Source organism: Gambusia affinis, linkage group LG02, assembly GCF_019740435.1.
Source record: "Gambusia affinis linkage group LG02, SWU_Gaff_1.0, whole genome shotgun sequence".
Lineage (NCBI taxonomy): Eukaryota > Metazoa > Chordata > Actinopteri > Cyprinodontiformes > Poeciliidae > Gambusia > Gambusia affinis.
Window position 1 is genome coordinate 16,517,679 of NC_057869.1, and position 13,551 is coordinate 16,531,229.

Consider the following 13,551-nt stretch of genomic DNA (forward strand, 5'->3'; position numbering starts at 1 on the left):
CGAGAGGGCGAGGCTGCTTGCAGCTTTATTTCTTCTTTTTATTCTGCCCCCCCACAGAGGGGCCTTTTTGGGGGATTTATCATATTCTAAAACTAACCAAACTTGGCGGAAGCATAGAGACTGGTGAAACATTTTGAATTTTAAGGTCGTTGCAAAAATCGCAAAAAAAATGGCTCAAGAGCGCCACCTAGAAATTTTCAAAGACCCTTTGCTATTCACTTACTTTGTCTAGAGACTTGAAATTTGGTACAGTTGTAGAGCTCCCAAGACGCTCAGAATTTACAATTATTGTCATAGTCCAAGTATCACAGGAAGTCGGCCATTTTGGATCGAAGGTCACATTTTGACCCCATTTTGGCCGTTTACAGCATTGGTATTTGATCGAACTCCTCCTAGGGATTTCGATTGATTGGCTTCAAACTCAGTGAGTCTGATCAGAAGGCATGGCCGATTAAAAGTTATCAAAACGGTGAGTTTTTGAGTATGCTGAAGGGGGGTTAGGAGGGTCAAAGTTCACCTACTGCCAAAATTCAAAACAGTTATAACTCCTACACTAAAACTCTCAGAGGAACCAAACTTTCAGTGATTGAGCATCATGGGTTGACCTAAAAGACCCTGGGGTCAAATGATGACATCACTAAGGCCACGCCCCCTGAGAACAGGAAGTGTCATATTTTACTGGGAACGGTCCCTATATTACACCTTTGACCTAATCAACATGAAACTGTGTTAACAGACAGGAAACATGTTGCTGTATTGAAGATTCCAGCCCGACCGGCTTTGATGGAGCAGGTGGGCGTGGCGGCATGAGTGACCTCTAACGCCGCTGTCATTCGCTTGGCTCTGAATTCCACAATTTTGGGGCGAGCTGTCCAAAATCATTAGGATGGTTCTGTAACCACCCCAAGACACGAATCCATAATAAAATTAAGTGGGCGTGCCCTAAATACTCTATAGATACCCCTAGAAAATATTAATTGATCAGACCAAGCTATGGTTTAACCTAGAATTATGAAACTTGGCACATTTGTATCTTGTCAGGACGTACAAAAAAGTCTCTTGGAGCCATGGTCTCAACCCAACAGGAAGTCGGCCATTTTGAATAAAGTTCCAAAATTGACCCCATTTTTGATGTTTACAGTTCCTTATTTGATCGAACTTCTCCTACAGTTTTCAGATACAGACTTCAAAATCGCTCAGCACACATGAGGCATCAAAGGTGAAAAGTTATCAAAGGAATTGTCGTACTTCAAAGTATGTGGGCGTGGCTATGTGTCAAACTTTGACTATTCGCCATGAAACATAAAACTCTTATAACTCCTACAGTAAAACTCTCAGAGGAACCAAACTTTCAGTGATTGATCATCATGGGTTGACCTAAAAGACCCTGTGGTCAAATGATGACATCACGCAGGCCTCGCCCCCTGAGAACAGGAAGTGTCATGTTTTACTGGGAACGGTCGCTATCTTACACCTTTGACCTTATCAACTTGAAAGTTTTTCCAGAAACAGAAGACATGCTGGTGTATTTTGGATTCCAGCCCCACCGGCTTTGATGGAGCAGGTGGGCGTGGCGGCGTGTCAAGTGACCTCTAACGCCGCTGTCATTCGCTTGGCTCTGAATTCCACAGTTTTGGGCCAAGCTTCTCCAAACTCATTAGGATGGATCTTTATCCACCTCCTGAAAGAAATCCATAATAAAATTTGGTGGGCGTGGCCTAATGTATTTATGGCGCTGGCTAGAAAATTTTAAATGATCAGCCCCAAGTCATGCTTTAACCTAGAATTACCAAACTTGGTACATGTGTATCTTTTCAGGACGAACAAAAAGTCTCTTGATCCATATTCTAAATCCAACGGATTTTCTGTAATTTTAGATTTTTAGAAAAAATATATGCAATTCCCATATCGGCCTCTTGGTGTCACTGTTACTCCACGCATGACTCAGGATAATTCCTCAGTATTAGAAACAAGTTCTGTAATGGCCATATTCCAGTGGGGTCACTATTACTCCACACATGACTAAGCTCCTCAGACAGGAGGATTTGTTCAGTTTCGTTACTACATGTCCCATGATGCATCTGCTGAGTTTGTAGTTCTACTTTTACGTAGCAATCAAGTTGTTTTTTATGCTTCGGTAGGAAAAAATAGCATTCACGGATAAAATACAATATCAATGCTTTCTTAATCCAGTGTGTATGAAACATGTGCTTTATAATGTAAGTATACATTTTCATGTCCGATATTTCGTTTATATCCCTTATTAGCCCAGGAAATTGACCTCATATTTCTCTAATGTCCGATAACACCGAAGCGGAAAAAGATGGAAAACGGACTTTCGTCACTTCTTTCCTGCCTGTAAACCAGTGGTCCCCAACCACCGAGTCACAAGAAGAAATAATTAACTAGAAAATGATTCTAGTTAATTTAAGAAGAAATTTAAACGGGGCCTGCCAGGGTGCGCATGTTGGTCTGGACCCGGATTTCCGACGCCAAAAGTCGGCGTGGACGCCACAGGAAGCCGCAGCGCGATCGACTACATGAAGAGACAGTGCTGTGGATAAACCAGTCAAATAAATCAGTGGTCCCCAACCACCGGGCCGCTGACCGGTACCGGTCCGTGGACTAATTGGTACCGGCCGCGCAAGAAATAATTAAATATGTCCGTTCTATGTATTGAGTCTGGTAGAGCTTTTATTTTGAAAACCCTAAACTCTCGGTTAGGTCTTGCGCCAACATGCAGCTAGACACAACGGCATCCTCGACCTAAAGAGGCATTGCCCTCCCACCCCCCTTCGTAAGAAGCAATAGCGTTGGTCTAGATCAGGGGTGTCAAACTCCAGTCCTCAAGGGCCGGTGTCCTGCAACCTTTAGATGTGCCTCTGCTGCACCACACCTGACTAGAATAATTAGGTCATTAGCAAGACTCTGGAGAACTGATCTACACAAGGAGGAGGTAATTAAGCCATTTCACATTCCAGTGTTTTGTACCTGTGGCACATCTAAAAACTGCAGGACAGCGGCCCTCGAGGACTGGACTTTGACACCTGTTGTCTAGATCCTTCTAACTTGAATTTCATTCAACCCCAGTCGCTGTTCAGAAACTATTTCAGTAATTCCCCACCAGAGGGTAGTATTGGCCTACAAATGACGAAGAGATTGACTGATGCATCTACTTGCCTGGAAAAAATAAAGGCTTGGATCTCCTCGCTACACTTACCCATCTGCACCAGATTTTTCGTGCGTCCTCGGGGAGCGCTGCCGAAAGCATTGATGCGTATCGCATGGTGTGGGAGCGCCCGCGGTGGCTTGCGCTTTGGTTCATGGACTGAACACATGATAGCCCTATGAGCAGACCAATGGGCGAAGAGGACACTTGAAGTTGACTGAAAATGTTTTATTTGCTTTCTTTTTCTGCATATCTGTCTAAATTGGAAATCAGATGTTTCTATTAAATAATTTTCTATACAATTTGTAGTGCTTTATTTTTAAGCCTTTAAGATAACCTGTCCCTAAAATATGTTTTTCTATCAATTTATGTTCAAACTACAAAATTTCAGTCAGAAATATAAATATATTTCACAACACATTCAGCCTATTACAACTGGCTCAAAGTTATAAGAAAAAATTAGACCATACAGTGGTAAAAGTGCATAAAAATAAATATTTATTAACAAAAAACAATGGATTGTGGATGTCAGTATCAGTGATGTAATGCTAATGTTTGGATGTGTTGTATGAGTGCATATGGAACAGTTGAAGTGCAAAAACAAAGACAAAACTCAAATGTGCAAAAGGAGAGGAGCTGAGGCCTGACAACAAAACCCCACAAGCGTCAAGTGGCAGAGTGGAAGCCGATGGCGACACAGAAGGTGGAGATGGTAAGGTTCAAATACTCTGCGCTCCAAAGCAACGGACCAGCAACACCTGCAAAAGAGAGGAGCACAAAGACAGAAAAGAGCAAAACCCACAGCCCAGCCCTTAATGCCCAGGGCTGTAAAAAGCCTTTTTCTGATCTCATGCATCACACAACAATCATAATACTGCTATGCATAAATTCAGTTAATAATCATAATAATCTTAAAATGTTCCCACTAAAGGAGGTTTAATGCTTTTAAACCTTTACCTTTAATTGCCAGCACAATCAATGGGGCAGTCCAAGGACTTGAACCTTGTCCACAATGTGGAGTTCCAAAACGACTGCCTTTGCTTTTTTGTGCTATGTGACAAGGTAAAGCAAAACCTGCATTAAGAACAGCTTCAAAGATTTAACAACATACATTTTAATCATTATTGAAATTCAATAATACTTTATTGATCCCAAAAGGAAACCAGATAATATCAATACAAATAAATAATATTTCAATTGCAAAAGTATTACTTTTACGTTATTACTTTTGGGTGTGTATCTACCAAATTAATTGTCAAACTTTCATAAAAGCTGTCTTAATGCAAGAAACGAAACCCTTAAACACATTAAATAATTAACTTTAAATAAGTAAAAAGGTTTTGTTAACTTTTCACATAAAGCTGCAATAACAGCTAAGATACTTTTGATTAAATTGGAATAGTAATGTTTGCACTATAAAGTGATTTCATTCATATTTTATAAAAAATAATTTTTCATGTCTTAAAGATTTAAATTAATTTTGATGAAGAAAGCAAAACCTTTTTTCAATGTTCATAATGTCACATGATTGCAACAGCTTAAAACCACACATTACACCCTTATTATTACAAGTTAAAACCACACATTACACCCTCGTGATCACTAAAATATGTAGGCACAACTACTGCCTCCACTTTATATGTCTTTGATTTAACATAAACATGATCAATCAAAGTATCTTTTTCAGTGGTTGCTTCTTTAACTATTTGGATGTACCCTTTATCACAAACAAATTTTTTGATAGTAGATGACTTAAAAATATCGTCATTAAAATCTCCAATCAGTGCTATTGTGTCACTTTGTTTCTCAAGCCAATCAAGTAATTTTCCTAAATTATTTTTAAACAGTGAAAGAGGGTATAGTGGCGGTCGGTAAATTACCCCAAGCACCATGTTACAACTACAAAATCGATGAACTAAACACTCCAAATTCAGCTCCGGTTGTGGTAGTACTTGAAACTCTACATCATCTGCACAATAGATGCCAACACCACCATGTTGTTGGTCTTGTAACGCAATCAGTTCCGGATGCCTGGTATTATACGACAAACATCGTGGACGATTAGTGAAACTGTAACCATCTATCTTTACTGTATCTGTGTGGGTTGAAGAAACCCATGTTTCTGTAACAGCAATGCATTTTGGTTTCCAATGTTCTATATAACAAGCCAAATCTTTTACATGCCGATTCAAACTTTGCACATTCATTAGGAATACAGTAAAAATAGATGTGTTAAATCGATCCAATTCAATTGATCCACTTAAAACAGGTGTCATATTCTGAAGTGCAACCAAAATGTCATCTTTACAATATATCCTTTTTTCATCAAAATTTTCAATTGTCAATCCTAAAAGATTTCTTACACGACTTATAGCCACATAAGCTTGACCCGGTGCAAATATTTTACTAAAAGAAACAACAGCTTCATCAACAGTTAGTCCTTGAACTTTGTGTACTGTACAAGCCCATGCCAACCTGAGTGGAAATTGTCGGCGCATGCCACCTTTAACGGTGGCTCGTTCCTCCTCAGGTCCAATGGGTGTGGATCCAGCCAAATCTGATGATGGATAGTGGCAGCTCTTCCTCTTCTGCATGCCTACACGTTCATCATCAAATTTAACATAGACCACTTTAGGAAACTTGTCCTTTTCTGGTATTAATATTTCTGTAACAGTACCACAAACACCATTAACCAAACCATCGCTAACATCCACATTTTTACACAACATAACACGCGCTCCGTTACCCAATAACAACACTTCTGACAAGCAAGTATTTGAAGCTTTTGCATGATGTCCTTCCAACAACCTCAATTTTCCAGTTTTTTTATCATTGACATAGTCCTGCGCCCCAATAGTTAGAAATTCAGGACAAGTCTCATATAATCGATGAATATTGTGCTCATTTACTTGTTTATTAGTTGCGAATATGTGTAAGGCTGAGCTGACCTCACCTGTTTCACAACGTTTTAAAATCTGTAAATCATCAGCCAATATTGGTGTGCCTTTGGAGCGAGTTCTCATCCTGTTCAGCAGTTGAGAAAACACAGCATCTTTTTGTCTAACTATTTCAGTTAACTCTACAATTTTAAATAAATCTGACCAGATATTTGTGGCAACACCATCAGAATAAAGTGGTTTACCTTTCACAGGTGGAAGCTGGTACATATCACCGACCACAATTACACTAATATTACCATATGATTTAACACTTTGTTTTATTTGACGCAATCGACCATGAACATATGATAAGAGATTGTGATCAACCATTGATATTTCATCTATGATAAGAAGCTGGAGATCACAATATTTGACGCGCAAGGAATTTAGTTTATCTTCACTTAAAGGAGTATACGGTAAGCGTACATCCTTTCCAATAGAAAATGTGGTGTGGATTGTTGTTGCTTCTAAATTATATGCAGCAATGCCAGTGGGAGCTGTCAAAAGTACGCATGTGTTGTCAGGAGACTGACACACTGTGGACAATAACCGTTTGGATTCATATTCAATTGCTTTGATTAAATGACTTTTTCCTGTACCAGCACCACCTGTAATAAAAATATGCAGTGGTTCAGGATTTTTTCCATTAACTTTAGCAAGACACCACTGCCTGATTTGATAAAAAACAGAGAACTGTTTTTCATTCAAAGATCTAATTAATGCAAGCCCTTCAGTTCTAGTAATTTTTCTTTTCTCAAATACAGAAATGTCTTTAGACTGAAAACTTAAATCAGGGATTTGTTCCTGGTCACTGTTTTCTATTGGTCTTTCCTTTTGTAATTCTACACACTCCAGTCGTTCCAATTCAACCTCAGGACACAATTCAGCCCATGCATCTTCCAGCATTACATCACCGGTAACATTGTCCACAGCCTCAAAATGATCAGATTCCACCTCAAATTCACTCCTATTTAAATCCACAACAGACTTTACAGAATGTGTTGTCCCATTAACAAAACTAATCACACCAGTTCTATAAAAGTCACCAAAGGATTCACAATGTGCAGGTTTAAGTTCATTATCAAAGCGATAAGGCATAAATAGCTGCATTATGCTTTGATAAAACTTTTCTGGCTCTTTTGTTTCAGAGAAACGCGCATAACGAACAACTGCTGGTTTTGTCCGAGTTCTTTTCACAACAATGCCAAAATCCTTATTCAATTTTACTGAATTTTTACACTTCTCATTTTTTGACAAAACACGATACTCTGAAGCAAATTTAGCCAGGCACATATCAGAAAACACATCATCATTTGGCCGATTCTTATAGCGGTCAACTATACCAGTCATCCACATGTCTTCTGGAGCAAGATCCTGTAATGTAGCTTTCTGTTTCAAAACAGAAATGGGTAAACTCATTTTTACAATATTATCACCGGTTGGAATAAAAACAACTTTCCGAGAACACTCCTTCAAATGCATGTTAGTCAGTCGATAAACTGCTTCCTGAGCACAAACATCGCGATTATGTAAATAGACACTGCCAAGCCTCTTTAAAGCCTCTTTAGCACTAACATTGCCTTCTTTGGCTGCTTCTCTTTGTGCATTTCCGAGAAGAAGACCAATTTCACGCTCACTTTTCGACATATAAGATACAATATACACACAACATGCATATGCATCAACACAATACTGGATATCAATATTTGCATTCCAAGCTTTTAACAGCGGTCTACTATATTGATTAATCCAGATTTCATTAATTTGTCTTTTTAAAACCACATGTGTATTTCGACTAAATCTTTTATATGCTGTTTCAAATAAATCTTGATTCATGCACAAACTTTCAAACATTTCTTCTACGGTATTATATGGACAGTTGTCCCCTGAAATAGCATTCTTTATCCTTGTTAAAATATCACTCGCTACATCTCTTTCCATTTGATACGGACGCGTTTTATTTTTATCAATACATTCACATTCTGCATTACCATCAGTTTTATCCAAATTACATTTACAAGTCGTGACCGGATCTTGATATTTTTCACCCCGACAAATAAACGTGCGGCAAGATGCAGGCCGAGGGAAATTAAAACGACAAACTGTCCTTTTCTTTTTACAAGTTTTGGAATGTCGTTTTGAATGCTGTTGTACAGATGTAACAACTTCAGACAACGAATCTTCTTCGGACGGAATTTCACATGTCACATACTTATCAATAAATGCAATAACCTCTTCATCTGTGTTCTTATCCAAAATTGGGGCATCACAAATCCAAAAGAGACAATGGCAATGTGGCGAACCACGCTGCTGGAATTCTACACGATAATAGTAGTCTTCGATTTTTCCAATCGGATTAGCAGGAGACATCAGCACTTCTCTTACAAAAACATGCCATCTAAAATCAAACATTCTAGCAGCAGTAACAGGGTTTCGACGCAACAACTCACACTTCTCTGCCCATTGCAACTGTTCCAAAGTCTGCGTTCGGCCTTCCTGCTTTAAGATGCTGTAAAGCAGATTAGTCCATCTCATATCTGCAGATGAAAATGAGGCAAACCATGTGGGTTTCCCCAACATTCTTACACAAGCTAGCAAGTCGCGTTGAGCCGTCTGCCAGAATGCTGGTGTGCCTCGAATAGGTTTCAAGAAACGATAACCATCATCAAACTCCAACAATTTATTTATAGACTGTTCATCCTTCAAAACCTCACTCATATTTTGAGGTGTACAACTTGTACCTTTACGTAAAGCTATTGAAACTTTAGACACAACCTGCTCCAGTTCTGACATGTACTGTGCAAAGAAAATATATTCCACATTACGCGCAAATCTACCATCAGCATGAAGAAGTCTGTTATTAAAATAACGACTCAAAGTCAAACGATACTGCCGCTTTTCATGATAAGTGTTAAAACCCGATGGGAACAATACAGGGAAACATTTTGCTTCGTTAGTACAATCAGACAGCAGTTTTATAGGGTTATTATTTTCACTCGGTGCTACATTCAAGACATTGTCGACATATAAATCCAATGCTTCTTGTCCTATGTCAACAGGCATCAGACAAGTGTCCTGGAACATGCAGTGTTGCTGTCTGTCATGTAAAAGGTCATCATCATTTTCATCTATGATGTCCTCATTTTCTTCATTAACACTATCATTGTTTAAAACAGAATTATTATCTTCCTGAACAAACTCGTTGATCCAAGATTCATTGAACTCAACATCTTTATAATGAAAGTTACAATGTTTCAAGTACCAAAGAGCTTCCTGAACATGCATTGAGTCAACATACTGATAATCATAATGACCTTTGTATGTCAATTTACGCTTTAACTTAACAGGTAACAAAGACCCTTCCATATTACTTCTTGGTAGTAAACTGCACGTTTCAACAACATTTGCTGGCACGCAAGTAACTGGACCGTGCACTCCATTTTGTCCACCTTTTGGTAAAGCCAACATTTTCATAAACGGAATATGTAAAGCTATTAAATGTTGCTCCAAAGTATTCAAGCATGCCAACTGAGGAGGGATGTCATCAACAGTCAAATTATTGCATGAACTTTCTGGGGGCATTTGACCTTTACTAATTTTGTGATGACAACAGTAACAAATATACAACTTATTTCGACAAGTTTTGAGATTGCATGGTGTTATGCACGCATCGTTACATATATGCACATAATCATCACTTATACATTTATCTGCTATTAAAGACATTTCTTTTGTTTTCCTATACGAATCTTTGCGACAATTTAACACCTGATGTTTGAATAACAACCGAAAGCATACACAACAAACAAAATTGGGCCCCTCTTTTACTTTGTCCAAAAACTGCGCAACAACAAAATCAAATTCCTTTGACTTTATTTTTATCTCCCGTCTTTTTAGCTCTACATTGGATATTATGTGGCTCTTATGTTGTGGATTAAGGTATTTTTTTCTACTTAAGTCTTTAACTTTATCTCTGTGAGATTTGTCATCACGATATTTAGCAATGCTAATCTGCTTCCGTTTTTCGCGATGAGATTCGTTGTTATGATATTTACTAAAGCTAATTTGCTTAAGTTTATTGCGATGAGATTCATTTTCATGATATTTGGTAAAGCTAATTTGCTTAAGTTTATTGCGATGAGATTCATATTTATTATATTTAGTATCTACTTTGCTGATTTCCAAAGCTTTCTTGGTAGGTCTCATCATCACGATATTTATTTCTAATCCAAAGTTTTTTTTGTTCCTTGTATAGCAAATTTTTCTTATACGCATTTCTTTTAGACAATTTAAATTTTTGCTTATATGCAATTTTAGTTCTATATTTAATGGTTTTTCTCTGATTCTTTTTTTGTTTTAAATATGTAGAAAAACTGTTATTTGCTTTACCGCTTAAAACAGTTTGCGTTTCATTTTTCTGTATTTGTGGAGATCTTGTACGGATGTGGTGTTTCTTTAACGAAACATTTTCTTCACAAAGTCCAAAGCAAGAGTCTTTATCGCCTTGCTTTGCACAAATAACAACATCAAAATGCTCATTACAGTTCTGCAAATATATAGCTTCGTTGGTAAAATTACTATTATTTGAATTATATTTGGTCCACTGTGTGCCATTAAATACAAATATATCCACACATAACATATCGGCGGCAGATTTAAACTCAATTTCTGTAGCACAGTGACCCACGTACTTCATCTGTGACTGGTTAACATAGTCTGTCACAGAAGCAAAATCTTTTGCCAAAAGTTTTTTCCATTCTTCTGAATTTTTGGTAATGTGTGAAATAACAGCGAGTCTAATTTTACGATGATTTTTCTCAGAACCACTAAGTGCATAGGCTACAGCTCTGAAAAAACTGTTACCGTCATTTATAATATTTTTAATCTTACACACATTTCCCAAAGGCCCACGAAATATCACTTTTTGAAAATTATGTTCTTCAAAGTCTATTTTTAATTTCTCACACAGAGTTTTAGCACTAACTTCAGACACGGGAGTAAATTGCAAAGTAGTATTATGGTTATGTTGCAAAATCCCGACGCACTCGTCTTCAATGGAAGTCTCAGTTTTCACTGTCTTTATACGCGCAATTTTTTGTTTTGTTGTAGTTTGCCGAGTTTTATATTCCCCAGAAACATTCATGCAATAACCATAACATGTTTGTGACTGAGGCTGCTTCACACAAGTAACTGTCTCATAATGATTACCATTAATATTTCGTAAATAAAGACCATAATTGGACAAACTACTCAAAGAACTGTATTCAAGCCATTTATCATTGCAAAATGTGAAAATATTAACACCAAAATAATCAGCTGCAGCCTGAATCTCTACTTCAGTTGCCCAACTCCCAACATATTGCATCCTTGAAACAGCAATGTATTGTGATAAGGAGGAATACTCACTTCTTAAAATACTATCATACATGTGAGAATTCCTTTGCAACTGGTTTACGACAGCAAGCCTAATTTTGCGATGATTTTTCTGGGTGCCACTGATGGCTTGACTAAGTGCTCTAAAAAAGCAGTTTCCATCTCCAACAATTTCATCCGTCATACATGGCACACCCAGTTCTCCGACCACACAAGATACAGAATTTGCCCGTTGATGGTCCACATTCAACTTTCCACACAGTGACTGAGTAATCTCTTCAGAGACAGGGTTAAAATACAATACATTACTTTGGAAACCAGTAACAACTACATCATCTTGAACATCATCCATGTCTGACATGTCAAGTTGGGATGAATGTTCTCCACAAGAATCGTCCTGCATGTCAACACTGTGTGATTGATCAAAAACACCACTGGTCCCTGGAACAACAGCTGCATGTTCAGATGCAATTTTACTTGAGTCCATCTGAACAATGTGAACTCCACTGATCTCAAATAACTTGGGAGAGACATTCAGTTGACTAGAAAATCTTTTAATGTAGACAAAGACCTCATCAAGAGTGTTGAAGTAAAGGACAACACTCTTTCCATTTGATTGTATCATCCCATGACTGTCACGTGCATGAGAGTCCACAATAGCATAACGTCCATTAGAACTAATAAGGGCACAAGTATTGCCACTTATTGTAATAAAGCTGGTTTCATATTTTGCACACATCTTACTGAGTCCATCCCAAAGACTACTAAGCACACCTGCATCAATAAGCTCTTTTTGCAGTACATCAATGGCTCCGGTAACATAGTCCCCATAAGCATAGTCAAAACTTTGTCCATGAACCTGCATCTTTTTAGGCAAGTCTGGAACAGAGAGAAGCTGACTTCCACCACTGATTAAATTGTTGTCACGCAAAAATGTATATAGCTCATTACCTAAGACAACGACATCATCCAGTGTGTCAGCATTCCACAAAAAAACGCTGTCCAGTGTGTGCTTTGTTAAAGCAACAGCACTTATGGCTGCACACTGAACTCCAGCATACTTGAACTGAGCATCACCCTGATGAAACGACCCGCTGAGTGAGGCAACATGGCTACTTGCACTATGGCATGCATCTGTAGCCCGTTTGTCAGCAGTAACTGCTGCACGTGTCTCCACATTACCGTACATCTCTTGTACAGAAATAGCAGAGATTCCGTACTCGACCGCATTTAACGATTCCCTGAGGTTAATAAGGTGAATCATTAAATCGTTTAAACAAGTGTTAAAGACAACTACAGAAGTACCAGATTCTGATGGCAACCCCTGTGAATTCCGTGATCCGCAGTCCACAACAGCAAAGTAGTCTCCATGCTGGATTATCAAGCAAGTTGCACCATGAAGACTAAAGATACACATTCCATGTCTCAACAAGTACTTATTTAACGTTTCATATAGTTCCTCCTCCTGCTCAAAACCAAATGTCCCAAACACGATGTTCCCAGTTACTACTTTCCACTTTCGACCAAAAATTGTCAGATCCTCAACCAGTTTGCAGAGCTCTGGTCGAGGACCTCTGTTTGGTCTTTCTCGAGCGATATATTCCGCCAGCTTCCGACCTTCTAAACCGACTTGATCTACATCTGACGTTTTCCAGGTACAAACGGGAGAAATGTGGTGTTTTATTGCTGCTAGAACACTACATGACATTATGATATTACAGCTAGAGTGATTGCTACCAAAAAATGTCCCTGGAATCAGAGACGGTGGAAGGCCATTCTGACACCTGCAAGGAACAGGGTTAACAGCCTGACCTTTCTGTGATGTCTCATTGCGCTGGAAATCAGCTACTTCCTCAGGCGTCTAGAGTGAAAATATGAAAAACATGGCATTTCTACATCCTCATTTAGTAAAGGCTTTTCCCTAAATGTAATATCATTAGCATAACTGCAAGTAACAATTTTGTCAATCAAATTCATAAAACTAAATATCTGCTAAAATCACTGCTATAAACCTTTCGACTTTAAAACAAATGTCCTTTTTTCACCCAGAATAATCCAACTAATTATTAC

At 38.3% G+C, this 13,551-nt stretch overlaps 2 protein-coding genes across 2 annotated transcripts in view; both read right to left on the reverse strand.

Annotated features, from left to right (window-relative positions):
• Window positions 1-3,835: 3,835 nt before the first annotated feature.
• On the reverse strand, window positions 3,836-13,231 carry LOC122820538. Its single transcript, XM_044098041.1, has 4 exons — window positions 11,223-13,231; window positions 10,284-10,385; window positions 4,749-10,222; window positions 3,836-3,927 (listed from the first exon to the last, which is right to left on the reverse strand). The coding sequence occupies exons 1-4, from the start codon at window positions 13,187-13,189 to the stop codon at window positions 3,836-3,838; spliced, it is 7,635 nt and encodes a 2,544-aa protein (XP_043953976.1). The 5' UTR covers window positions 13,190-13,231.
• Window positions 13,232-13,236: 5 nt separating this feature from the next.
• The window catches only part of LOC122820545, a 3,080-nt gene continuing 2,765 nt past the window's right edge, over window positions 13,237-13,551 (reverse strand). Inside the window, exon 12 of the mRNA XM_044098047.1 lies at window positions 13,237-13,265. Coding sequence (XP_043953982.1) covers window positions 13,237-13,265 — 29 coding nt within the window. The remainder of the gene's footprint in view (window positions 13,266-13,551) is intronic.

Coding starts and splice junctions, on each gene's coding strand:
- LOC122820538 (XM_044098041.1), bottom strand. CDS start 13,189: ATGTCATGTAGTGTTCTAGCAGCAATAAAACACCACATTTCTCCCGTT. Junction 10,386..11,222: donor TCTGGGGAATATAAAACTCG/GCAAACTACAAC, acceptor ATTGTCTAAAAG/AAATGCGTATAAGAAAAATT. Junction 3,928..4,748: donor TCACGAGGGTGTAATGTGTG/GTTTTAACTTGT, acceptor TCTCTTTTGCAG/GTGTTGCTGGTCCGTTGCTT.